This window comes from Caloenas nicobarica, chromosome 1, assembly GCF_036013445.1.
Source record: "Caloenas nicobarica isolate bCalNic1 chromosome 1, bCalNic1.hap1, whole genome shotgun sequence".
Lineage (NCBI taxonomy): Eukaryota > Metazoa > Chordata > Aves > Columbiformes > Columbidae > Caloenas > Caloenas nicobarica.
Window position 1 is genome coordinate 190,846,674 of NC_088245.1, and position 27,926 is coordinate 190,874,599.

Here is a 27,926-nt window from a genome sequence, read left to right on the forward strand (position 1 = left end):
CCCATTACCCCTTGTCTTACTGTTGGTTGTCACTGAGAAGAGCCTGGCTCCATCCTCGTGACACTCACCCTTTACATGTTTATAAACATTAATGAACTAATGGTAGACCACTTGATGGATGAGGAATGGGCTGGATGGTCACACTCAAAGAGTTGCAGTCAACAGCTTGATGTCTGGGTACAGACCAGTGATGAGTGGCGTCCCTCAGGGATCCATATTGGGACCAGTATTACTTAACATCTTTGTCAGCGATGTGGACGGTGGGATTGAGTGCACCCTCAGTTTGCTGATGACACCAAGCTGTGTGGTGCAGTCAACAGGCTGGAGGGACGAGATGCCATCCAGAGGGACCTGGACAAGCTCGAGAAGTGGGCCCTGCAAACCTCATTAAGTTCAACAAGGCCAAGTGCAAGGTCCTGCACATGGGTCGACGCAACCCCCAGTATCAATACAGGCTGGGGGATGAAGGGATTGAGAGCAACCCTGCAGAGAAGGGCTTGGGGGTATTAGTGGATGAAAAACTGAAATGAGCTAGCAATATGTGCTAACAGCCCAGAAAGCCACCTGTATCCTGGGCTGCATCAAAAGGAGCGTGGCCAGCAGGTCGAGGGAGGTGATTCTGCCCCTCTGCTTCACGCTTTTGAGAGCCCACCTGGAGTCCTGCGTCCAGCTCTGGGGCTTCCAGCATAAGAAAGACATGGGCTTGTTGGAGTGTTGGAGAGGGTTCAGAGAAGGGCCACGAAGATGATCTGAGGGCTGGAGCACTTCCCCTGCGAGGACAGGCTGAGAGAATTGGGGTGGTTTAGCCTGGAGAAGAATCTGGGGAGACCTTATAGTGGATTTCCAGTACTTAAAGGGAGCCTACAGGAAAAGAGGGGACAGACTCTTTATCAAGGAGTGTAGTAGTGATAGGACAAGGAATAATGGTTTTAAACTGAAAGAGGGTGTACTTGGATTAGATATAAGGAAGAAATTCTTCACTATGAAAGTTATGAGGTGCTGGAACAGGCTACCCAGAGAAGTTGTGGATGCCCCATCTCTGGAAGTGTTCAAGGCTAGGTTGGATGAGGCTTTGAACAACCTGGTCTATGGAAGGTGTCCCTAACCATGGAAGGGGGGGTGGAACTAGATGATCTTTAAAGTCCCTTCCAACCCAAACCATTCTATGATTCTAACTTAATTTATTCCATTTTTAAGAAATTATGGACCATGCAATAAACACAGACCATACCATCCTCTGCCTCTATAAAGTAGTAAAATAACTGCCATTCTCCAGTGTCTTTTGCTGCTGGTGATTGCCACAGATTCAGCAGAGATTTCTCAGATCAATGCATGCAATTTTGGAAGCCACCCAAAGTGTATCCTCTTACAAGCTGTTGTGAAGGACATTTTTGTGCTTATATACAACTAGCAATAGACAAGAGCTAAATAGAAAAAAGGAAAACCAATCTGCTTGCTATTTACCTAACTTGTAGAGTGAGAAGTGGTTGTCTTAACTCATTTCTCTTTCATGAGCTTAAAAAAGAAAAGATGTGAATATAACCCTTAAGCTATAGATATTGTCCAATATGAGAAAATTGGTTCTCTCAGCCTCTTTCCTCATGTGCAAAATGAAGATTAATTTCCAGCCAGTCCATTGAGCATCCCATGAACATATGGAATGGAATGGAATTCACTTTACAGGCTGAAGAGACAGTGGTGGCACTTAAACTGGAGGGAGAAGCAGCTCATACCTCTGTGTCTTTGCTTGCAGAAAAGCTGTTTCCTGACTCTGGTTTGGACTGGCTGCTTAGATGAAGAGCTAAAGTCTCTCCAATGCCAAGATCCTCAACCTAAACAGAGACAGACTTATTTTTCTTTTTTTTTTTCCCATGTTGTGGTTTATCCAATGTTATTTTAAAAATATTTATTAGGTGTGGGTTCTTTTGGGGGCCTCTGTTTATGAACAGTGTCTGTGTATGACTGGCTGCTCTTCCTGTTTCATGTTGATTGCACCGTTCGTATGAAAACAAAGCCAAAGTATTCTAGGGCAATATATAAAAGATTTCTGGTTTTCATTTAGTACCATAGATTTTAGATAAATGTGTATGCACACATACCCCTTTCAGCCTTTCTTTCCCTTGAGTATTAGGATTTTCAGCAATTTCACATCAGGTTTAATTTCTCAGGTAGTTCAGACTGTAATCTTAAATCACTTGAAATTGCCTTCTAGAATAAAAGCATGTAGTCAAACAACCTCAGGCCAATACCTCACCAGGACCTTGATGTTGCATTTCATAGGTGCAAGACAAAATATCTGTGGCAGAACAGGGAATACAAAAGCAATACATTGAATGCAATGCTAAAAGAAGCCTAATGGCAGAAGGAAAGACAGATCTTATTCTTGAAAGCTGCCTCATTCATGTTCTCAGAGACATGCTGAAAGAAATATGCCCTCGGTTCCCCATTCATGCCCAAGTCCTTTATGGTACCTTCTTCTGAAAAGATGTAATCAGGTATGCAAGAGGTATGAGAATTTTCCAAGTGTGAAGAACCACATCTAGGTCTTCACTTTACTGGTGCTCACGCATCCCTACCGTTTGATTTTGCTGGTGATCCTAACTACGCTACTCATGGGCTGCACAGAGCAGAATTATTTGCAAAGTCAAGGCCCAGTTGATGTAAACTAACTAGGACCAAACAGTGCGCATGGATCTAAGTCCTTAGAAATGGCAATAGTTGTATCACAGAGGGTATTTTCTCATCTTATTTGCAGTTAAATCACTGTTCCCATATGGTGTTAAGGTGACAATGGCAGTGCTGTTGAGAACACTGTTTTAGATGGAAACAGAATTGAGTCAGCACACTGGCAGGATATTAGTGCCTCGGATGGATTAAACTCAACATCAGACTCAGTTAATACCACAAAATGTGTCAATGATCCCTCCTGCAGCAGAGTCTTCCTCTCCTATATATTGCAAGTAGACCCAGCTGTAAATAAGTTGCTGACATTAGGTAAGATGGTGGTTGGAAAACACATCTGTGACCAATAGTTGCACCTAAGACAAACATGAGTGTAGGTACAGTTAAATTAGCGAAGCATCTCATTATCATTGTAGTTTATTGCATTTGAGAATATATTTTACTTTCCTTGGCAATGTATAATGAGCTTCTGCCACTGTGGAGATGGGGACAGACAGGGCAAAGCTGAAGGAGAGGCTTGGTAGTACTGTCCTGGGATAATAAATGCTTCTAGATTGAGACAAGCCTCACTAAACTGTCACACAAAGTAATTCCTGTAAAATGGTTGCCTCAAGATGTGGCTTCGTTTGCTGAGTGACTCATTCATAAATATGCCAAATTCTTTGCTGACTAAAATACTGATTAACTTCAGAGAAGGCAATCAGGTGCAGGAGGTGCAAGAGAAATCAGCATCCAAGTGCTGCCTCCCTCGCTCACTGAAATGAGTCAGGAGGGACGTAGATTTGGCAGCATCTGTACTAAATATCTGTTCCTGGATATCTGAAGGTGAAAAATGTAATCTACTACTCCATTACATGAGTAGAAAGATATTGCAGCTTTTCCATTTTTGCTGTTTGCTCTAATCAAAAGCAATATAGAAAAACACTTCCAAAATTAAACTATAACTCAAGTCTTCTCAGCCCGTATTTCCGATGGTAATTCATCCTTTGCCTTTCCAGGGTAGATTTGCAAATAACTGATTTATAATTGCTCTCGGGAACTCACATACCCAGTAACCTACACTATAGCTACCCTTCGCAGCATATGCAGAAGTCTGTCTGCAAGCTATGATCCTATTAATATATATTAAAAGGGAAGACTAGTGAAGCTTTGGCAGCAAATATAGGTCTTGAAGAAACATAGGCAAACAATAATTATAATTTGCAAGTGATATGGAAAGCTAATTTTGGTATTCCTTTATACTGGCTTTATACTACATCAAAAAGCATTTCAGAGCCTACCTTTTCTAAACCTGACAGCATCCAAAGTCAAGTGTGTGCACTGGGAACCTGACTCCAGGTGCTCCAGGTGATAAAGCAAAGTACAATGTTAAGGTCTGGTATAATGTGAAGAATGAGGTCACAGTGTATTTTTAGAAGTGCCTGGTATTCCTGTGAAGCATGCTCTCGCTCTTTTTTTTTTTTTCCCTCTCCTTTCTTTTTTTTCTGTCTCTTTCTGTGAGTAATTTGGCCAGTGCTTGCAGAAGGCTGTTTTCGCCTCAGGGATTCTCACACATACTTCTGTTGACACAATTCTTGTGCAGCAAGCAGCAAGCAAGCTGAAATGCCTTTTTGTTAAGGATCTACTCACTTCTTTTTCTGTTCTGCCCCAGCACTTGGAGGATCTTTTTAGCTACCAGCTGAGTTCCTGTTGTTACGCTTACGGAAATTAAGTGAATTGAAAAATATGGGGTTACCTTGCAAACCAGGTAAAACTATCATGAGGGAAAAAAACAAACTAATCTCCTAATTTGCTCTTAGTCTGCGTGTCTCACATTCTCTTAGCTTGCTTGCTTAATTTTTCAGGGGAAGATTATTGAAATCAATGGGAAATATTAAGCAAAGTCATAATGAAAGGGAAACAAATGCATTAGGGGCTGAGGGGTAAAAAGTCATTATTTTAGACGGGTGCTGTACCGTTCCAACCAAGATCAGGACTTGATTTGCTGGTTTACTATGTCAGTTCAAGTTTAAATCGAATTTGAAGAAATAAGAAAATTCTACACATTCACATGCTCTGTAATGCCAAAATACACAATGGGTATTGAAAGGCACTAATTTAAGCAATGTTTGAAAATTTAGTTTAGGCAACTTGCTATTATGATAACCCTATGAAATAAAGAATAATCATTTGCCTCAGAAAGCAATTCTCCTTGTATTGACTCAAAGAAATAGAAATTAGTCTAGGAATATTAAATTCTCTAGACAATCCTCCTGTTTAATGGTTAAGCCTAATAAATGCCTTTTGTATGATCTTTGTACAAAACTTGGTGAGTTTTAATACAAATTTCGGTTGTCTGGGCAAAGGGGAATCAAGCCAATAGAGCATGATGCACAAAAATGTATCTGCGAGTCTGCACATACTCATTTGCTTGTGACAGATCACGAGAACTCCCCTTCCATAGCATTTTGCTAGCTGTATCACAAATCTGCATTAATTTATTGCCGATTTGTAAGGAGCTTTACTTAGAAAATAGAGTTCTGGTTGTAAGTTTTGAACTCACGTGTATAAAAAGCTGAAGTTGCTATACCCAGATATGCATTTCATATTTTAGCTTAAAAAACCCCTCTCTGTTTCTTTTTTGGTGCTCTTCCTTAAGCTGTTTTGGAGTCAGTTTTCGTTGGACAGTTGGCTGTGGTAGCCCCCTCATTTCCCTTCTAGTTGGAAAAAAACACACATGTGCCCAAGAGACTTTTATTATTCAACAACACCTTTACCTACACTAGCGCCCACCAGTAGAACTAATTCTATGAACGTATTTAGAACTACGTATGCATATGAAAGCAATTTCCCTCTCCATAAAGCCTTGAAGACCTTTTCCAGAAAGATCGTTATTTTCAGAACTTTTAAGTGCATGCATTCAGAATTGTGAGAATTATCTTATTTTGCAGGTTTGTGTTACAGGCCTTTTATGAAATGTACAGATTTGGCTCCAAATGTTCAGATCTCTCTGAGTTACAGATTTTGCTATGGGCAGGATTTCCAAATCCGCAGCTCTGCCAAAAATGCTCCATTTTTAGGAGCTATGAATGTCTATGCATAACTCTCTATAAAATACGGAATTTGATATTTTGTATAAGGGTGGGGCTTTTTTTCCCAGTCTCTGCTAGATTGAGTAGAGAGATATGTTCCGCAGGATGAATAAGGGTAAACTCACTCTCTCTTTTTACCACTTCCTCTTCAGAGAGTTCTTGCCATATTTGCACAAAGCTAGCCTGCTCTTCCATACTTTCTTTGTTCCAGTCTCATCACAGGAAAAACAAATTAAAAAAAAAAAAAATCCAAGGGAGTAAGCAAATCTAATAAATGGGAAAACTTTGCCATGCCTTTTGTAATTAAACTGTAAAAATTACAGCTCCACACCACATCCTGTAAAACTGAAAATCGTTTGAGAGAAAGAACTTAGGAAAATTTTAAAAGAAGCTGGACATAGATGCTGGAATATCTGGAGATAATGAAAAATACACATTTTTGCAGGGACGATAATGCATGTTTTGGAGGCTCAAGCATCAACCTAAAATACTGAAAACAAAAAATATGTGATTCCTTTACCCTCTGCTTGCCTATTGCAGAATTTCCGTAGCTTCTTCTGGAGCATTTTATGCTGTATTTTGGCTTTGTTACAGCAAAGATGGTGCTACAAACACACAGGTGTATTCCCGCAGGTGTCATCACAGCAGAGCCTGCTTGGCAGCATTACCAGAACTAAACAGAGTCCAGGGAACAGGCCAAGGACGGGCAGTTTCTGCCAGAAAAAGAAGAGTGACAATAGAAAAGGGTGAAGCTGGGAAAGATAACCTTGCGGAGACCTGAGCATTGATGCTCCTGGTCAAACCACCACTAGGTGAGGAACAGGGCAGCCACCAGCACCAGAGCTGGTGAACACAACCCGTCCTCTCACCTGGTGGCAACAGGCTGGTGTGGGCAGCTAGGCCGAAGCTCTTTTGCTGCCTTCTGGGGACTTTTCTAGGTGATTTTTCTTTCGTTACACCCACTCTGCATGGTGAGAGTGTGGGTGCTGACAGCTTGCCTTCTAGCAGAGGGGCCGGGGACTGAAAAATAAAGGTGATGGCTCATAGTGAAGCACAGATAATACTCAATATTCACCTGAAATGGCAGGAGGCTTTTTCACTGTGCCCAAAATGTACAAAGTATTATAGTAAATGTTAGTTATTCCAGTTGTTCTCTCCAAATGTGGGAATGTGTTTTCTCTTTCAAAGACATTGTGCTCAATTAGTTCACTTAATGGTAGAGAAAAGCGAGGGTGTTTGGCACTCCTGAAAGTGAACTCACTTCTGTGCAGATGGCTAAGTTGAAGCTGAGAAAATAAGACCTTCAAAAGTAGGTTCGATTATTACTGTGTAACAAAAACATGGGGTGAGGTTCTTCTTGCCCTTATTTGTCCCTCTAAAAGTTGAGTGATTGGTGCAAGTTTCTTGTCTAAACTCCCTCCATATATTTGGATTAGGCAGTCATGCCACGAGTGAGACTCATCCCATGTCAAAATAGGTATCCAAGATAGGTGAGAGCATTTACCTACTGGAAGCTTTTTTCTCCCTCCACTGGGTCCAGCAGGAGGCTAAACAGTTGCTTAGAATAATGTCTGACTTTTACATAGCCAGCAACAGCTGAGAGGAATTCTGCCTAAACAGTGTGTGCCTGCACGCTCACACCTTTTACAGCTACAGTTCAAATGACAAAGGTAATATAATAAACCCAAATTTCCTGTATCTGTAATAGCATTCTTTCTATTACCCAATGCATGTCTATAACACTAAAATATACACTAACCAGCACTAAAATATGCCTAGATGGTGTGCATTGCTCAGTTTGTGGCGTGTCACTTGCCAGCATCTTCCTTTGCTCGCTTCCCACTTTGACAACCACAGTGCTGCCTTCTGACATGTCTTCCTCGTCACTGACAGGTTTGCCACATACATCAAAGGCTTCAGCTTCTCTTTTTATTTTGAAAAGCTTCTGTTCTGCTTTGCTGTCTCACAGATGGAGTACTGAAACAACCATTAAAATAAATACTATCAATATTCAATCTGCCACAAAAAGCAAATTACATAGATGAGTGGATGTAAGCTATTCAGTGATGCGTGATCGGATCTTCAGCTGCTCCCTTCTGCCCATGCGTTGGAGGTGCTCTGCCTAGATGTGAGCACAGAGGTTAAGACTGATTTAAACCAGACATGGCCAACTCTGATGTAGTAGTCAAGCTCTCTGTATTTTTAACCTCCTCTTTTTGCTTTGCAAATTTATTGGGAACGGACAGGTTCTGAACTGCATTGACAATTCACTGAAGCAAAGAGACAAAAAATTCTACCTATATTGAAATCTTCTTTCTTTCCTGTCAATTACTTTTGCTCCTTGCTCTTCCCTATAGCATTTTGGTAGCGTTATCAAAACAATGTAAAAGTTTTCAATTATTTAACAGACAGTGAACAGAGGCATGTTTCAATAACAAGCATATACGTCACATCACTGAATTATTCTGAAGCATTGTGTCAATAATCCACATAAAGTCAATATTTAAAAACCATTTCTGCATTTGCTAGTTCTTTCCAAGTCTCTAGGGTAAACAAGTCAAAGTTCTCATGTTTTAAGTTCATTTAATCTGCATACATCAAATATCTTTTAAGATATCGTTAAGTAAATTTGATACGGGAATTTCATTTTTGAGGATTACTTAGACTGATGCACTCCAATGCAAGCATGTTACCATCAATATATATTTTTTTTTCAGGAGCAGAGAGGATTCAGATATTTTGTAGGAGAATCCAGGCATTAATAATGATTGTGTGACCATGTTTTTGGAAAAATAAGAAAGTGTTTCCTGTCTACCTGTATGGAGTTATGCTTCTTAAGAAAACCAAGAATGAAGTCATTTTGATCTCTGATGGATGAAACTCATTGGAATGGAAACTAACATCTATGAAGAAGAACAAGGCTCACCTTATCTTACATCTGCCAAGTGTCTGGGAACTCCAAAGGAAACAAAGAATGAAGAATACCAAAGAAAGACAGAAAAACAGGCAAGTCCATCTGAATTTCAAAATCCTTTACTGGAACCTCAGTTGAGTTTGCTGTCTGCCTCATCCTTATCAGACCTCAATGAGACATCCTTGCAACCTGGCACATCTGCAGGGTGTGTCAGTGCCACCCAGCAGCCAGAGACAAAGCACCTTTCTGAAGAATTACTGTGTTCTGCAAGGCACAAGCCACAGGAAGAGCCTTTAAAGCTTCCCTTACACAGAGAGTGGCCAGTGCTTACAGGAAAAAATTCAGACCAGAAACCAGAAAGGAGTCACGGGGTCAGAGTCATAAAACACAAACCAAGTGCTATCACATTTTCTGATTTTGAATTTTTATCACATGAAGCTAGTAGTAGACTCCATATTTGCGAGGCAGGAGAAGCAGAAGATTATTCATCTGAAGAGGAAGAAGCAGAGAGTAGAGATGATGAGGATGTCTTTACAGAACTGCCACTGTATGAGGCATTTTTCAATGGCCTCCATAGAAGGAATGTTTCTCAAAGAAAGCAAACTAAACATGAACTTACTAAATGTCAACACATCTGTCATTCAGAAGACTCTGATGACCATTCTGAAAAGGAACTGAAGGACCATGACAAGGGAGAAAACCACACGGAGCTGGAGGTAATACAAGCTACTCTTTTGTTCCAAGTATGTTTTAAATAAGTGGTATAATTTAAGTTTGTTTACAGGAGGAGGAGGAGTTGCACAAATTGTTATAAAGTGATAATTAATGTGAATTACATAATTAAGAATATAAATCTACAGAAAAAGTATACCAGGTTTTTACATTAGGCAAATCTATTACTTCCGATTGGCCACACTTCTATTAGCCTGAACTTCAAACTGTGGGTTTGTGTTTTCCCTTCCTTTTTAAAATGGGAACATGGGCTCCGTTCCCCATGCTCCTGCAAGACCATGTATCATGCCAAGTACAGCATATATGCCCTGGGTCTATGGATTTTTCCAAAGGGACAGAGCTCAGGTTTACTCTGAGAGCAAAATGTATTTCTTTGTGCTGAAAAATGGCCTTTTTTTAGTCTAGTGGCACTGTAGCGCTGTGCCACCTCACCCACAGCACTGCTTCTGCTAAATAACAGCATTTTCCGTATTCTTATTTTATTAAAATAATATGGAGGACAGGTTACAATCTGGTCTATAATAAAATAAAATAAAATAAAATAAAATAAAATAGTCTTTTTTTATCTGTACTGGTACACATCATGATGCTTTATAGACCAATGTCCAGAACAAAAACATAAGAAGATTTAGGACAAAATAAAAAAAAAACACTCTTTAATAAGAATCCTCCAACTATAACCTTACCAAAAAAAAAAAAAGGGTTAAAGGGTTGAGTAAATTAGCTGTATTTTTGTGAACTGGAGGAACAGCAGCTTTCCAAGTGAGTTCTCACTAGTCTAGAGAACAAGCAAGGCTTTCCCCCTGCTCCCAGCTCATGACAGACCAAACGCCTGCAGCTAAACATGTTTATCATCGGAGAAGTTCAACTCTAGTACAAAAGTATGAAGTGACTCCAAGTAGTGGGCAAAACAAACCCTTTAAATTCCAACGTTCTTGACCTTGCAGTACAAATTAATCTTAAACTGCAGGTCAGGCATACCTTTCCTTCCTCTCTCTTCTCTTTCTCCAGCTTTTAAAAGTTATTTTCCATGTACATCTACTCTATGCCTTGAAAAGCAGGGTGGAGCCCTGGTCTTTTACCCAGTGTGTTTAATTTCTCTCTATCTGCCGATGCCCTTTCACTTCTAGTGCTTATAACACAGAGTTGCTTCATTGATTTCTGGTTAAATGAAAGTAGAATTTGGACTATAATGTCCACAGTAACATAAAAATTACAGTATACAATACTTAATTACTTCTGTCCTTTAATACTAATCTGTCTCCAGTTTGGGTGGACTAATTCTGCCCTTAACTGAGTGGGAGTTTTGTGCTGTACTTCTCACATATCCCAACTTTACTGCAGAAACCCATCAGCTCACAGAGAAATGAGCCAGATTTTTCCAAATTTCTCTCAGCAGCTAGCATTAGAAAACCAAGGCCCAAAGATGGTTCCAAAACAGTGCACCTTTTGATGCAATACTGACCCTGAGAGATTCTTGTGACACACAGTTTATTAAATAATTGCATTATTTCTCTACCCTAAGACAAGGCTTGCTTCTTCATTTACTCAGACACATTCCCATTAATATAAATATATATCAAAATGCATGTGCAACATCCTGTGGATTCTGTTTACTGAAGGTCATTCCCACAGATAAAAGGAAGAGGCCAGGGGCTGTTGTCATTTAGTTTACTTTATGCCTAAACCATAAAATAACCTCAAGGATGCAGCTTGTAGTGCAAAATAGCGGATTATAAATTGCCAGACAGGCATGTGAAATTACCTAGTAAATCTTGGCGAATGTGTCAAAACATTTCAAAAACCATGCAGATGCAATGATGCAGTTCTGGTTTTGATTTTTTTTCTGTGTAAATAAGTATATATCATTCTAGGAAAGCCTCCAAGATTTTTTTTTTTTCAAAAAAGGATTATCTTGTCTCTCAAATTTTAGCAGCAATCATGCATTACTAGTCAGATTAAAAACTCCCCCCGTGACTCTGTTTGAAGCAAATGTATGTTACTGTCAGGTTACTTATTTCTATTATTTAGAAATGGGGCTGTGGGAAAATGTCTTTCTAGTGGAAATGAATTAACAAAATAAAGACAACATGGCATAAAAATGTCAAAAGCAACCATTACTGCTAAGCCTTAGACTTAAAAGTAGTATATCACCTTGGCCATACAGACACAGGCCATCACACATAGCACCCTGACCCAGATCCTGCCTGAATCCTTGCTACAGTGAAATAGTGATTAAGATCTACCCTGCAGGGGCATTGCTAAGTAAATGTTCTTGTTACTGACTGTAAATCTTCTATTTTGTGTAAACGAAGGAGGAAAGGCTGTCACCTTCTCCAGGCTGGGGAGCACTGGCCCTTGCAGGCAGCCCCCGCCAGCAGAGCCAGAGTCCGGATCTCCTCTGCGATAGTTGCTACGCACATTTAAGTGGTTATCATTGAACTTCTTGTTTCAGTCTAACTAGTAAGTAAAGACAAATCTCCAAGTACACCAAACAGTAAACAAGTAGAGTGAAAAATGGAAAAAATACAACTTGTCTGTGCTGCCAACTCTGTTACAAGCAGAAGAAACTCTGCTGAAAACAATTAATACAATGGTGCCCATTAAAAAAAAAAAATGCTCTTTCTTTTTTTTTTTTCAAATGCAGACAGCATCTGTCTGTTCTGAGTGGTACAAGGTAAATGATATTTCTGTTCAATTTACGAATTCAATATGCTCCCTGAATTTCCACCTTTAGACCAGTCCCACATATATTTCCTGTGCTTTCTCACCAAATTTACATTTGGCAACCTTTTTCTCCTGGCCAGGAGTCTGTAATCAGTGGTACATTTAATGTCCAAATAGAGTTCCTAAATTAAAAATAACATTTATTTCAACTGGGGAAACAAAGTTTTGAAGATTTAAAAACAAGCCTATATACATATCTGAAATATTGTTCATGTTAATTTTCATTCAGGGATGGTGATCTAGGTAACTTCATCACTAAGACAGCACTTCCTTAAACACACCAGTGAGTTTCTGTACCCTCATTACAGATTTGTCTTCTATGCCCACCTTCCTTGCAAAATTCTCCTTCTACCTCGAATGGGAATTTTTTTCATCACTCATGTCCTTCTAGTATTATTTATGATTGATCGTTTTCTCAGCAGCTCTGAAGTGGTATCTTGAGCCATTGTTTTTGCTTGTTTTACTTCAAGTCTTCGTATTAAACTACATACTCTCTTGGTGCATGCAACCAGCTCAGTATGCAGTGGCAATAAATTATTCAGAATAGCTTCTGAAACGTAACATTTGTCTGGATTGCCATTTCTTCAAACTGTACCGAGCAAGACCCAGCTGATAATCATATCTAAGCAGGAACTACTATGCAACTTTATGTCAGTAATCTTAACCTATATTTTCAGTCTCAAAACAATATGTGTTACTTCCAGGAGCAGCATTTCAGTCAAGTAAACAAAAATGAAGATATTTGACAGATATTAGGCAAAAAGAAGTATTATGAACTCATCCCCTTGACAAAGTGAGTTGTCACGGATCTTCCCTCACCTCAGTGACTGTATAGAAATGCTGCTAATGCTGTTGGCTGCTGCAGGGAGGCAAGCAGTCTTACCAATACAGCAGCAAACTGGAAAACCTCTCTGAGAGAGTTTCAAAGCGTCTCTTTGGGGAGCCCATCTTAGCTATTGTAGCAGCCAAAAAGGTTTCTGACACTGTTGACATTATTTAGGGCATCTAAGTGAGTTGTCACGGCTCCCTCTATCGTACCAGAGAGAGAAGGGGACAAGCCAGGAAGCCCAAGAGCTGGAAAGGAGCCACTTAGAGCCAACCATCATGACATGGTAGGTGCTCCAGCAACTCCTCTGCAGCCTCCTGGTGTCTGCGCGAGGACCACGGTATCTCTCCCCACTGGACATTCAGGGTTCTCCAAATGAGTCGTCTTCTCAGGGCTGCTGCTTGATAGAACATGGTCACTTCTTTCTGAAATATATCTGGAAAGGGTGAAGAATTAAATGTTGGCAAGTTTGCATATAGGTGCAACTTCCAGGAGAATCCTAGAAAAATAATTTTTCTTAAAGAAACAAAAGTCCTTCCTAATTCAGGAGGAATCCATTAAGGGAGCCTCTGTCAGACTCTTTCCCCTGCATTCTGCCATCTCTGCTGTGCGAGATGGTGAGCAGCGTTGTCAGGCCCGGAGCTTCAGATCTGCTAACCCTTGCACAGGAATCTGGGAGGCCTTTCGGAGGCTCAAGTTACACACAGATTTACATCATGCCTCTTTCAACACATTTAGGAAGATCTAACCCAAACCTGCTTGATGGTTTAAAGCATGATGCTGATGGTCTGATACTTGCATTGAATGCTACCTTGTTCAGCTGGGTCAAACAAAGGGGAGATACCACTCCTGAGGAGTAACAAGACAAGATGACCCAAACAGATAATTCAGGTAATTAAGGTAGTATTCACAATGAGTATCTTTGTCAAGATTTGGCCTTCAGCCTATAAACTCAAAGACTTTTAGAGGAGGCTGCACAGCCATGGGAGTGGCCAGTACAGTGTCAGGAGCCTAGTCTCTGTGTACAGCACTGTGAATGGGCAGCCGAGCCACCACCCTTCACCATGAGTAAAGCTTTGTTTTACGTAAAACTGTAGTGTTCTAAAATAGATTTTTGAAAGCTCCATTGCTTTTGACATTTAAAGCTAAGGCAGCTGAACTCTAGAAATGGTTACAGAAAACAGTCCTTGGTTGGCAGGAAGATGGATGATCTCGTTTTTCAGTTTCTCTTGCCTTGATTATTCACTTATTTTCATTAATTTCCTTGTTTCATCCTTGTACCACAGTTAGGTAAATTTTATCTTCATTATACAATCATTACTGAGTGACAAGCTTGACAATCATTTTAACAGCTTGGACCATGAGAATTCAGATTCAGGCTGGAATAATTTGCTGAGATGTAATATGGGAGTTTCCGTAGCATCTGTCCTACAGCTTGTCTGCTTCTGGCCTGTGTTTTCATTCTTCTTTTCACAAACACCGTAAGTTCACCAAAGGAGCAAGATAAGATAAATAGACAAGGCATGCAAGAGGAGAAGAATCCACAAAAATGTATTCAAAGCCATAGTCTTCAAAGTTAATTATGATTCCTTAAAAGATATGTATTCTTCTGTGTGACTTGTAAGTATTTTAAGCAAGTTATTATACCCAATGAGAAAGGAATCAGAAAGTTTTAAGTCTTTGACAATGCATTTGCTTTATTCAGGTTAGATTGAGTTAATTCAAATGATCAAAACAGCAACAGTCAAGTCTACAACTATGGTTGGTAGCTGCCTTGCCAAAGGAACCTTCTTACCCTTATATTTGAATGGCTTAAACTCTGCTAAGTCCTTATACCTCTTGTATTCCTGCTCAGTGCCTTGCTTAGCCTTTCTGAAGCACTCTTCTGAACGGTACATTACTGTTTTCATTAATGAGGCAGTGGAACTCAGATGGAATTTAAGCTATCTGAAAACTGCCCTGCAATAGTTTCTTCTTCTCTGATCCAGTTTTACAAGAGTAAAAACCAGTAAAGAAGCACAAATTCCTTCTCCCACTCCTCCCATACTTTGGAAATTTGTTCTACTCTTTACCCTATGAAACTGAGACTCCAAAACTAGAGGAGGAGATTTGTTGCAAACAAAAAGTCATCATGACTTCTTCAGGAGGAATAATACAGTTGTTGTTATCTCCTTTTTGTTCATCTTCTGCAGACATGGGATGTCTACCCAGGTAGGAGAGCCACGTGCTGAAATAACAATACCCAGGGAGAACAGAATAGAAAGTGAAGGGGAGGAAAATAGGAAATTAATTGTCTAAGACAGGAGTGATGCACTGAGCTTTGTACATTCTAATTTCCTTTGTGTGTCTGTGAGATTTGCACATTTGCACATTTGTGTGTCTGTGAGATTTCTGTATTTCAGTTATACATTCTCTTGAGCTGATAGGTAGAGACATGGTGAGTTGAACTTAAAAATGTTTCTTGTCTCTACGCTTGTTTTCTGCCTGCTTGGAAAAGGATTTGGAGAACTGGTTACTTTAGCAATGATGCCAATAACCCAAATCAGCTCTTAATAATAAAGTCAGATAAATGCTGGCTTAGGGACTTTGATTATTAAATTAAAAGAAAGAATCTTTTATTAATTTCACAAATTAGAGGGACTAATAATGAACATAGAATTTTGCATAGAGTACATTTTCCACTCATCTCATTATTCCTAATAATGTAACGATTTCCCATTAGGATATGGCATTCGTTGTGTTGTACTTACTGTGAATGGAAGGAGCAGTAAGTTCAAATTTACATCTTACTTCAGTGGAAATTAGTTGCATGGCTGATTCTACTGTGAAATTATAGGAACCTTGGAAAATAACAGTAAAGTTATAACAGGAATAGTAACTTAAGGATATGATGAAAGATCATACTGAAGAGAATTGGTATATTGGAATCATGTAGGAAAACTTGTCGATACTATAAAAATGACTGTCTTTTATCTCGTTAGTATACTTGCATGCTGCCTGGATGTTTTAATAAGCATGCATAATTGATTGTTCATTAGTAGAGAATTAAAAAATTAAAAGGTATATGCCCCCAGAAAAGATGCACTTTCTTGCCGTCAGCATCCATCTGTATTTCAAATCATGAGATTGTCTTCAGCAGGCATTGATGGCTGCTGGGTTGAGATTGGAGAAAACATATGCACTCTGGTTTTGTTAAAATACCCTACGAACTATTTTCAGCAGTCTCAGCTTGGGCTCCTCCAAAATCCTCCTGAAGAAAAGTTATAATACAAGGGGACAAAATCTATGCTTTTTCAAAAGCAAAGATGATAATCAAATCTCCATGTGATGGGTGGACTGGCATTCAAAAAATTCAGAGGGCTTTTCTGCAGTTGACGCTTCATGCAGTTTGAAATAACTTGTGCTTCAGAATACCATCTCCAAAAAGGTATAGTATATTGTATGTATTACCTATACAGTGAGATTCTAAGAAAATTAAAATTCCAGGACAAAATAATAAAGAAAATCATATCATTAGTCAAAAACCAACTCACTTTGACTTTCAAACTCCTTCAGAAAATTTACAAAGTACATTTCATCTTGGTGCTGAATTAATTAATATGAAACTACAGAAGGTGAGATTATTGAGTTACATTGCACAGAGTCAAACCCTCAGGCTGTTCAAGTTAATGTGTAAAACTTTGGTCCTTAAGTAGTTTTCATAACATTATGAAAGATATTTGTGCTAGCAGCTACCAAAGTAGGACTACCTGCTACTGGTGTCTGACAAAGGCTTTATGCTGCCCATCCTAGCTGTAGCCATCCTGCTGAGAAGATGCTGTGCTGCCATCAAATTTTGTTACACAGCCTCATCGTGGTCCCACGTGCACATTAAGAGGCCTCGCAAATAAAATTTTGGGAATGCCTGCTTTAGCCTGTTCATAAGTATTAGTGCATGGCTTCTATTTCTCTCTAATGCTTCAGAAGAATAAATAATTAACATAATTGGTGTATTACTGCAAAGGGGAGAGTATTCATCATATGTAACTTTGGTTATGTTTTTTTCAGATATTGACTCCTTTATTTCTTGTGTATTTGAATACTTCAGAATCATATGGTCACCTCAGGAAATAGCAATATTACTATTGCTTTTGCCAGAAATATAAAAAAAGATTATGTGTTTATGGTCACACTAAGCCCATAAAAGAAGTATATCAGGATTCTTTACAAATATGTGAAAATATCTGGAAATTGTGCAGTGTGAGACCATTCAAGTGTTTCATGTTATCTCTACAGAAGTAGAGCAAAAGTCAATAGAAAATAAGCCCTGTCTAAGTCAACGCTCTGATGAACCACATTCCTCTGTCAGAGCACGGGAATAGGCACCTGCGAGAATTACAGACTGGGTCTTATGTGGGGGAAACCAGAAGAAACATGTAGATATCTGTTAATCTGCTTACCATTGAAATTAAGATACTCCTTCAAAGTGCAGATGGAGATTCTGGATAAACTGTGGGATGGGCAGTAAGCAGTGCAGCTTGTGAGGCTGGAAACTTGTGCAAAAGGTGAGGGGATGGGGTTGGGTCCCATTTTCAAGCTTGTTTGGCTGATAGGTGAGGGTCTGCTACGTTTTGCAAGTCCAGCAATAGAACTGCAGTGTAGAAAAATAAAAAGTAACAGAATGTTACTGAATTAAGACCCTTACAAAGTTTATTTCATAATATGGCAAAGTTCTTGAGCAGGAGTGAAAAGAATGAGTTACGAATTTCCTCATGTGCACAAAAGTCCCACTGAAAGTTTGTGGCACTTCCTATACGGCATTTAGGTGCTTTTGACTATTCTTCCTCGGCAGCATATGCACAGTTCATAAAATCAGGTTCTAGCAATATACCTAGGATCCTCTGTCTTTGTGTCAAATAAAATAATGTTATCGTGGTATTGTAATGGACATATTCCTTGGTAGTACCATGAGACCACAGACTTGATCATGCGATTTGATATGCCCAGCGATGGATGATCATTTTGGTACTGCCACATCACCAGCTATCATATAACCAGTGACATGTTTGAAGCTAATTTGAAGAAACTTGAAAACTTTTTTTAAAATGCAGTGACCTTCATAGAAGTTTTAGGATGATGGATCTGAGATTTCATTTGGTGACCTTCTTGTGTGGTTACTTTCTGTAGGAGAGAACATTGTCACCATCAAGACTCTTCTTAACAATCACTCTAACTATGGAGTATTTTAAATTTTAATAAAAATAGAAACAGACTCTTCTTACCTATCCAAGTTTTTGTCTAAACTAAAAGTCTTGCCCAGTTTTGAATTATCTCAGAGCTAAGACTTTTGCAGTGCAGCAAAGGGAAACCTCTTCTGAATTAGCCTGGAGTTCTCCAGCAATAAAACACAGGACATTGAGGCCAGCTCCTGCCTTTGAAGCATTTTTCTTCCAGTAAATCTCTCTGCAGTAAAATCTCTCCATACTTCTAGACTTTATTACTGGGCTCTCCTTTTCTGTGCTTTCTATGTATTCTGAAATTCTCTGGCATTTAGACTTTTAATCCACTGTTTCAAAAAATGGATCTGGAATAGGTAATGGTTTAGTGTCAAAGATTTAACAGCTTATTTGTACTGTATATTCAGAGAAATGTTGTCTGGCCTTAACCTAACCTTTATGATGAAGTATTTAGTGATATGCTATATGATCTATTGTAAATTTTGCAGTTAGTATTTAGTGTTCCTATTCAAACAGTATATTGTTGAAATTTCAGTAGCTATGTAATGATAATTTTTCAGTGTGGCAAAAGCCTTTGCAGTTAGTCAGGGGCTGATTTACTTACATTAAAACATAAAAAGTGCTAAACCTGCCAAGAAATAAGAATATAATGCTGCAACTTGTATGTATTTTATTCTGTAATAAGTACATCATACATCAAGACCAAGATAAAAGCATGCAAAGCCAATAACTAGAAGAAAGAATACACAGACTGGCCAAATTAGTAATATAAAATTAGCAGTCAGCAATAACTTGCTTTTTATTAACAACATATATGACCTAGATCAGTGCCTATACTGAAAGAAAGCAGACTACTGAATATTTGTGCAACTAAGGATCTAGTCTGAGAGTTCACCTTAAGCTGTACTTTTATCTGCTGTGTTATCAGAGTTTACTAAGATATTAAAAATACCTGTAGATATAGATATATTAAAAAAACAAACAAACAAACAAAACCCCAACCAAGATGTTTGGCAGATTAAAGATGGTTAAATTAAAAAAATATTATCCCTGGAAGACAAAAATATTCCACAGACCCTGGTTTTTGGAAATAAAAGTTGGACTACTATCATGTATCTCCTATGCAAGAGGGCTATCCAGATAGCCTTACGTTTTGTATTTTGTATAGTATAGATCATGCGCTATCTTTAATTGTACAAGCCTTGTAAGGACTTAATGGTTTTAGTTGTGTCTTGGGGAACACATGATGCCACTAGGGTAAATTAAAAAAAAAAAAAAAAAAAGAATGCCAAGAGAGAGATAGATTTTAAAAGCTATAGTGGAAAATCCCCAGTATTCCAAGCAAGCAGAGATGAACTCAGTTCCTTCTGAAGTAAAGGCAAAAGTGCATTACACAGGCTTAGAAAATGCTTTTGAAACCAAACTTTCCAGACATGATAAAGCCTGCACTTTGCATGTAAACGATAGAAAACTCTAAAACTGCCATTTCAATGTTCTTATATAAAACTTTTTAAAATAAAAGAATTTACCATAAATACAAACAATAAATAACAGCAAACCCTACAATAGTAAGAATTGCTACAAGTTGGAATGCATACAGTTACAGTTTTTATCTCAGGTCACCTTCTCTTCTGTGCAATGTTTCCATTTTGTATAAAGTTCTTAAGAAGATGATTTTAATTTCATTAAATGGAATGCAGATACTTAAGCTTAAAAAAGACTAGACCTTATTGTTGGGTGTTCTTTTCTCATTCGGATATTGTGTTCAAATGGTTGCAAATGCTGTGGAGTGGTCACACAAGCAGCTCAGGACACTCAGCATTAAACGCAAATTAAAATGAATGCGTAAGAGCAGCAAACATGAGGTCAAAAACTGGACAAAATTAAGAAGGAAAATTTAGCTTATGCATCCAATTTAGAAGTGGCAGTATACCCCCAAAAAACCTTCTAGGTACAGCATGTCAAATAAAAGCAATCAAGTTTTGCAAAGGAAGTAATTATTTTTTAAACTTGGGGTTACTCCAGGAAAAAAGTTCCCAAAGATTCAAAATTCTCCATGACAGTGAATGATTCCTCAGCCTGGTCTGGATATGTCAGGAGCCTCCAGCAGCTTGCTACCGGGGCTACTAAGGAGCTTGTACAGCTTAACTGGCAGGGAAAGGTATTTTCCCCAGAGGATGGTTGTCACAATTAAACTGTCTTTGAAGAGTAATTCAAGTTTGATGAATCGACAAATATCAATTACATTTTAAAAAACCCACTTAGATTCTAAAGGAAATTGCTATTATGTCAGCATTTTAAACTTTAAATTTAAACATATATTGGGTGGGTTGCAACTAGGCTGGTTTCTACATTGTCTACCCAGTTTTTTTCCAGCAGGGCTAAACTATTGATCAGTTTATGCACATTCTCACTCTAAATGTGCTCTAGACCATTTCCCCTTGTGTTTTTTTGTTTTGTTTTGTTTTAAAAAACAGGTGGCAATATCACAGTAAGAGGTGAGCAGGACTGGAGAGCAAGTGGGAAAGCCTGTCACTTTTTTAAGTTCCTCAAGTCTTACATTAGGACGAACTATTAAAATACAAACTATGATGCTTCCAACTTTTAGCCCAGAATGTTTGGATATAGCCCAAGTGCTAATACAGCACATAAAGCCTTCTCCACAAGGATATCTATATGTGCCTCTTAAACATGCAAATCTTGCAATTCTACATTATGCTGCTTTTTGCTTGGAAGATTTTGCTTATTATTGCCATTGTTAAGTATTTTGCATTTCAAAATACACTTTTTAAACCTTGTTTAATAAGTGGAGGAACTAGCTGAAATCATAGCCACCTTGAGCTAGGCTAGGAAATTTTTATTTTCAGTTATTTGCCAGAGTTATGTCAATAGATCTTTTATTTGGATTACTGTGGGTGATGGGGTTTTGCTAAAATATTTCATATCACATAGAACAGAAATATTTGTGAATAGAAAATATCATTGCCGATAATCATTCCATAGCCTTTTTTTCCTCATTCTTATAGTTCTCTGAGTAATTCCAAACAACGTTTTCCTTTTCCTGTTCTTTTTAATAGCCACTACTTTTCTAAATATAAATAAAGTTTAACAAATACCTTAACATGGAAAACCAGAATTTTTAAATGCTTTCAGTTGTGGTACTTCACAAAGAGCCAGGCAAGTGCAAGTAACACTAATGTACTCAAAATATAACGTATATTAGCACTGGAAGTGAGTAATGGTTAGGGTAAAGCTCAGCTTGATAGTGCAAACCCTGGGACAGACTCATGGTTACAGCTTCACCTGTCTCAGAACATCTTCTGAGGAGCGGCTGAGGGAACTGGGGCTGTTCAGCCTGGAGAAAAGGAGGCTGAGGAGAGACCTTATCGCTGTCTGCAGCTACCTGAAAGGAGGGTGTAGCATGGAGGGTGTTGGCCTCTTCTCCCAAGTAGCAAGTGATAGGACAAGAGGAAATGGCCTCTAGTTGCACCAGGGGAGGTTTAGATGGATATTAGGAAAAATTTCTCCACAGAAAGTGTTGTCAGGCATTGGAACGGGCTGCCCAGGGAAGTAGTGGAGTCACCATCCCTGGTGGTATTTAAAAGGCACATAGATGGGGTTCTTAGAGACATGGTTTAGTGCCAGAGTTAGGTTAACAGTTGGACTCAATGATCTTGAAGGTCTCTTCCAACCAAAATGATTCTATGATTCTATTATCTTTAGTGTAATTGTGTCTCAAAGATTTTGCAGAACTCCTGTGGGTTTTATAAAAGTTGCTGCAACAGATCACTCCTCTCTCTGAGCCCCCCTCTTTCCAGCAGCAGATGCCTGAAGCAAGGGCACAGGGAATTTGTCCAAACCTTAAGGTTCTGGTAACAGTTGTCATTATTGTTTAGTGCCCATCGTACTTTTGAAATAAGACAGATTTTTTGAGCTCTAGGCCACAATCTCCAACCTTTCTGTTACACAAAATATGTATATGGTGTAAGCAATATGTTTACATGCTCTGGGGATATAGCAATTATTCTTTTCCTCCAAGAATGATGCCTAAGGCTAATATATCAAGGCAACTTTCTTCAAAATTGTCATCAAACTGATTGTTTAACAGAATGTGTTTTATGGTTTTTAACAAAGTTATCTTTTTCCCAAGATAAAAATGACATGCTAAAATCTGTAATTACTATCATGTTTCTCAGTTTATGGTTAAGCCATGAAAGAGTCTTCATAAAACAAGATGTCCAAGGGGAGCAAAATCTACAAGTCAACATTATGCAGTAATAATACAACATTTCCACATACTTCAACGTTACCTTTTTTTTTACCCTAGCAAGACAAGGCTTCAGCTGATTACAATAACCATTAGTAGTTACAAATACCAGGAGCAGTTAAGTTTCTGAAAGTTGTTTTTATCAGCCATGTGGTATTTATGCCTGTTTATGATCGCTGAGAGAAGAAATGTAGTTAAAGTTCTGAAAGCTTTTAAGCAGATAACTAGCATTAACAATTACAAATATAAACCAAAATACATACTACATAAACTAATAACAGATTAAAGAACATATGCATGTACAGAGAGATGACTGTTCTTTTGCATTAGATGATGATGTTAAATTCAGCATTTAAACTCTACCTAATTCCTTCATCTTCTTAGTTTCTGCATTTGCCATGAGTATTCTTACTGTTTAGAGGCTAACGAAAGAATATAAACTACAGCAGTGTATTACAGTAGCACACCTGATATTGTGGCTTTTAGCATAGGCAGGGAGCAGGAACATATATCTCAGTTAACCAAAAAACAGTGATGAAAACCAAACCAAAACAAAACAGAAACACAGAAAGGTGACTTGCAAGAAGTGTCATTGGTAGAGCCTGTGGCCTGTTCAAAACTCCATGTATAAAAGTGTATGCTTCTCCAGGTTGAAAGCTTTTGCTGGTTTTATTGGGGAGGGAGGAGTGAAATTGGATCTCTATAATTTAGGCAATTAATTTTCATCTAAAATTTAGATATTTAAATATCCATGGTTCCTGATCATCCACCAGGCCTGGTGGAGTAGGCTCTCTGCTCTCATAGTTTAATTTTCTTCCCAGAGAATGTAGGGATGTGGGAGAAAGACAAGTGGGAGTGGAGATGGTGCACATCAGGTCTTGCTTCAACACAGAGTTAAGACATCAGCAGAACATTATCTGCATCGGAGTGTTAGGGAACATTTCCAGTTTCCATATTACAGAGAAAGCAGTCTGTCAAATGATGCACATAAATTCCTTATACAGTCAGAGGAAAAGACATTGGTGTCTCTGAAGAGCTCCAGAGGGAGATCCCATCTGATTAAGTGCAGGCATTTAAGAGACTTAGACAATGAAAAGAAAAATGTACCTCTTCACTCATATCTCCCACTTCCAAAAACTGACACAAGGAGATTTATTTGTTGCTGTGATCAGTGTCATGTCATTTTGACAAGCTTCTTATAATTGAAATGCTGCAACTCATAAGCCCTCTCAAAACAGACGATATAAAACATTAAAACTGAACAATGTACATGTACTGTAAATAATACCTGAAGATAGTTTTGTATAGTCACCAAGTATGATATTTGTGATTTTAAAAGCATATTCAAACTTACTCCCACCTCCCTTTAACTTCAGCCAATTCAAAACTTAAAAAAAATATAATTTACTCTTGGTGTTAAACTGTATCTTTACTTACAGATATCTTTATTTTACTCCCTCACTCCTAATGATTTTTTTTTCCCAGAAAAGATTTTCAATAATGTACTTAGCTTCTGTGATTTTGCAACATAATTATTTTCTTTTATGTGTCTGTTCTTAATCCACTACTTTTACCTCTGGCTGACATTCAGAAAGGAACTAAGAACATCCCTGTCTTGATCCTTGGCCACTAGAGATCAGCTTCTAATGAAGGTCACGGAATTCATTGAGGCTCTGCAAGGAGCAGCTTGGCAGGGCTGACACCTAAACAGAAGCTGTTGAGAAACCCCTTTCCTCCTTACAAAAAACTCTAACAGCATGTGGGATGAGTGATACAAATCCTATAAAATCATCAAATAAGAACTGAACAACCCATCACGTCCCTCACAATGTATTTTTCTTCAATTTTTTCGATCAGGGATTAACTGCCCTTCATGACAGAAAGAATGTCATTTATAAAATCAAGTGTCTCAGGGCAGGAAGTGAAAATGTATTGTCCTACTGTTTCTACAGAATTCACCTCATCACCCCATGATGATTATCTCAGAAAAGAATCATTCCAAAGCGGTTTTCATATTTGAGATTACCACCCCAAAATTCTGCAGAATGAATGCATCCCACTTTCCTGTGGCCTCCTGGCTCACCCTTTCCAGCACCTCCTGCTCCCCGATCCTCTCAGTGTTTTTCCACCACGCTCCGGTCCTCTCCCAGCATTTGTGCATTGTCTCCGGTTTCCACCTCCCACTATTTTCTCCACAACTGTCCATGTCTCTCCTGTTTCCCTTTCTGCAGAATCTGCCCCAAACCCCCATGATTCCAACAAGACACAACATGTGCCTTACCTGTAGGTATCTTTTCACTGCCTGGCCAGTTAGCACATGTGTGCTCACCAGCGGCTGCTCAGAAACAATATGGGCTGGTATCAACTCATCTTCACCTTATAGTGGGCTGTTATTTGAGTCTCTTATGTCTACCCAGCCACAAAGTTTGATCAAACTTTAAAGTTTGCTCTCTCAGATATTTCTTCCCATCTTTCAGACTGGCTTGAAAATATCTAAAATACTCAAAAGTTACGCAGTTGAGCAACACCAAGGCAGAAGAGTATGACTTTGTTCTCTTAAGACACCAAGCCAACAAACAAACAAACAAACAAACCCAACAAACAAAAAAAACCCCACCAAAACCCCAAACCAAATCAAAATTAAAAACCCCTTAGAGTATAATTACTTTACATATAAGTACCATTAAAATATAATGGAAGAAACTCAGAGGAAAAATACATTTAGCATTTTAATTAAAACTATAAATTCCAACAATGAATACTTAGGAAAAGGCTACAACAAAAAGTAAATGAAACTACACCATCCTGAAGGAAAAAAATTAAGAGAACTGATTTCTAAAAGGTATTTAAAAATATTTTGATTGATATGGTCCAATATGAGTTTTACTTATTAAGGAATAATAGAAATTGGAGTTTAATTCATTATCATTTGTTTTGAACCACATGACAAAGGACCCGAATTAAAATTATGTTCCCCTGGCACTGGGAGCTGTACTGTAACATGATTCAAATTCAGGCTTCAAAATCTTGATTCTCTGTTCTCCCAGTTTCTCCTGAGTGTCATGATGTCCAGACAGGAGGCTGATCCTCCACATCTGGATCTGATGCTTTGCCAGACTTCACTCTTGGTAATCAAAGGAGCTGTGATTACAGCCTGACTTGGCTTCCAGTACCCAGGGTTTCTAGTCTTCCTCCCTCCCCATATCCTGCCCTTTCATGCCCCAAACTATAATAGACTTTGAAGAAAAACCTTTCATATCACCAGAAAGATCAAAAAATGAGACTGTCCAAATCTGCCCACACAGGCTTATTTTAATATGTCAAACCAAATAAGCAAACCTTAAATGCTTTGGGATGGGCTTAATTTTAGATATTCTTCTCTTGAGCTGTGCTGAAATCTAGGACTTGGAAGAATTTTCTCTCCTATCTGAAGTCTCCTTTTCTGTTCAAACACCAGAGCTGAGCTCAGGATGCCTCACCACTAACAAAAGTAATCAACTGTCCCAAGGCAAACTGTGGTACAAGCACAATTATGATTTCAGAGTCGTATCCCTTTGACATCCAGTGTTGCCTAACCTTGAGAATTTGGGTGAATTTTACATTTATAACTATCTGACATTATCCATGAGGTACCTATTATTCATTAAGACTACTGAAATCAAGGTGATTTAATCAGATCTCAGACTGATGTAATTATTTTCTTGAGGTTGACCAGAATCAGTATCGACTGAGTCAGCGTGATTTATTCTGTCAGGTAAGACAGGGTGGCAGATTGTCCTTGTAGAACATTGTAGATTTAATTTTCAGAACTATGTGTATTTAACTACTTAGACAGGGAGTTAGCCATTTTAAAGTGCAATGCTTTTCTGGCAGTAGCTGTAGCTTTGCATGTAAAAGCAGTAACTTCCCACCAGCGTATGCAGTCGCAGAAGTATTTCTGAAAATCTGATTGTCTTTAGATGACTTTTAAGCCTTGTCTACCTCTGCTTAGATGTGCAGGCAAGGGATCCGTAGACTCCATACGCCCAGCTCTGCAAGATCTTCCAAGTTGAAATGCTCTTTCCTACTGGGGAAACTGAGGCACGGCCCTGGGGAAGAGTCATTTTATGAAGGAGTATAAGCCGGCCCTGGCTGTGACGGGTTTTATTCGAAGGCAAAGCCCGGGGGAGGCTGCTGGGGAAGGAGCCAGGCAGCCCAGCGTCCCCTCTCGGCCCGGGGAGCCCGGCGGCTCCTCACACCCGCCCCTGGGGGCGCGGAGGCCGTGAAGACAATGGGGACAGCGGGACCGCAGCCGCAGGGAGCTCGGCCTCGCCCTCTGCAGGAGCGGCTCCCGGCGGAGCGCAGCGGGGCGGGTCTCCTCAGGGAGCAGAGGCGGCGGCCCCGGCCAAGGGCTGCGGGCCGGGCGCGGAGGAGCGATGGGTACAAACTGGAACACAGGAGGTCCAACTTAAACATGAGCAGAAACTTCTTCACGGTGAGGGTGACGGAACACTGGAACAGGCTGCCCAGGGGGGTTGTGGAGTCTCCTTCTCTGGAGGCATTCAAACCCGCCTGGACGCCTTCTGTGTAACCTCATCTGGGTGTTCCTGCTCCGGCAGGGGGATTGGACTGGATGAACTTTCGAGGTCCCTTCTAATCCCTGACACTCGGTGACTCACCGCACAGCTGGCTCACGGCTCGGCTCCCAGCGCCCTCACCCAGCGCCCCCGCCTGTCCCGGCCTCCGCGGAGCCCCTGGCCGCGGCGAGCCCGCCCCTTCCCGGCCGCGGCGGGAGCGCGCTTCCCGCTTCCCTCCCGGGACGTGAGGGGGCGCCGTCGGGCCGCGGGCGCCGCCGCCCAGCTTCGCCCGCCAGGTGGCGCTGCCGCCCCGCGAGCCGGCGGCCCCGGCCCCGCCGTCCCCTCCCGGCCCCGCCCGCCGGCGGCGTCACGGCGGCGAGCGGAAAGGCAGGGGGAAGCCGGTGGCGCTGCGCGCGCAGCCCGGGGCGCTGGCCGAGGCGGAGGCCCCGCCCCTGTCCCCCGCCCTCCCCTCCCCCAGCGCGCGCGAGCTCCTGGAAAGGGCGGGCTCGTGCTGGGGCCGTTGGGCGCGCGGGCGGCTGCGCTGCCGCCATTGTTGGCGGGGAGGGCGGGAAGCCGCGCTGGGGGCTGGCGGCCAACCAACCGCCCTCTGCCCGCGCTTCAGGGAGGCGCCGGCTCCTCTCACGCAGCCACCGCGGCCGCTCCTCTTCCCTTCGCACGGCGGCCCGGCCCGGCCCGGGGGTCGGGCGCTTCCCGGCTGCCTCGCGGCCGTAGCGTGGAGGGCGCGTTTGCTTCGATATGTGCCCGGAACCCGCCCACGTTCGCCGGGGGAAGGGCGGTGGTGGGAGAGCGGGCCCTCCCCGCAGCCCCGCTCGGCGGGACGTGCCGGCCGCAGCCTTGCCCCGCAGCCGGGCCCAACGCGGGGTCAGGACGGGCCTTGCCTTCGTACGCGGTGCCCGGCCCTTGAGCACGAGGGT

The 27,926-nt window shown here is 40.4% G+C and overlaps 1 protein-coding gene across 2 annotated transcripts in view; it reads left to right on the forward strand.

The window, feature by feature from the left end:
* The window catches only part of STARD13 (StAR related lipid transfer domain containing 13), a 307,752-nt gene that overhangs the window by 40,060 nt on the left and 239,766 nt on the right, over positions 1-27,926 (forward strand). For both annotated transcript variants that reach the window (XM_065628745.1, XM_065628737.1), the window contains one exon: positions 8,471-9,383. In XM_065628745.1, coding sequence (XP_065484817.1) covers positions 8,628-9,383 — 756 coding nt within the window. In that variant the 5' untranslated portion in view covers positions 8,471-8,627. The remainder of the gene's footprint in view (positions 1-8,470; positions 9,384-27,926) is intronic.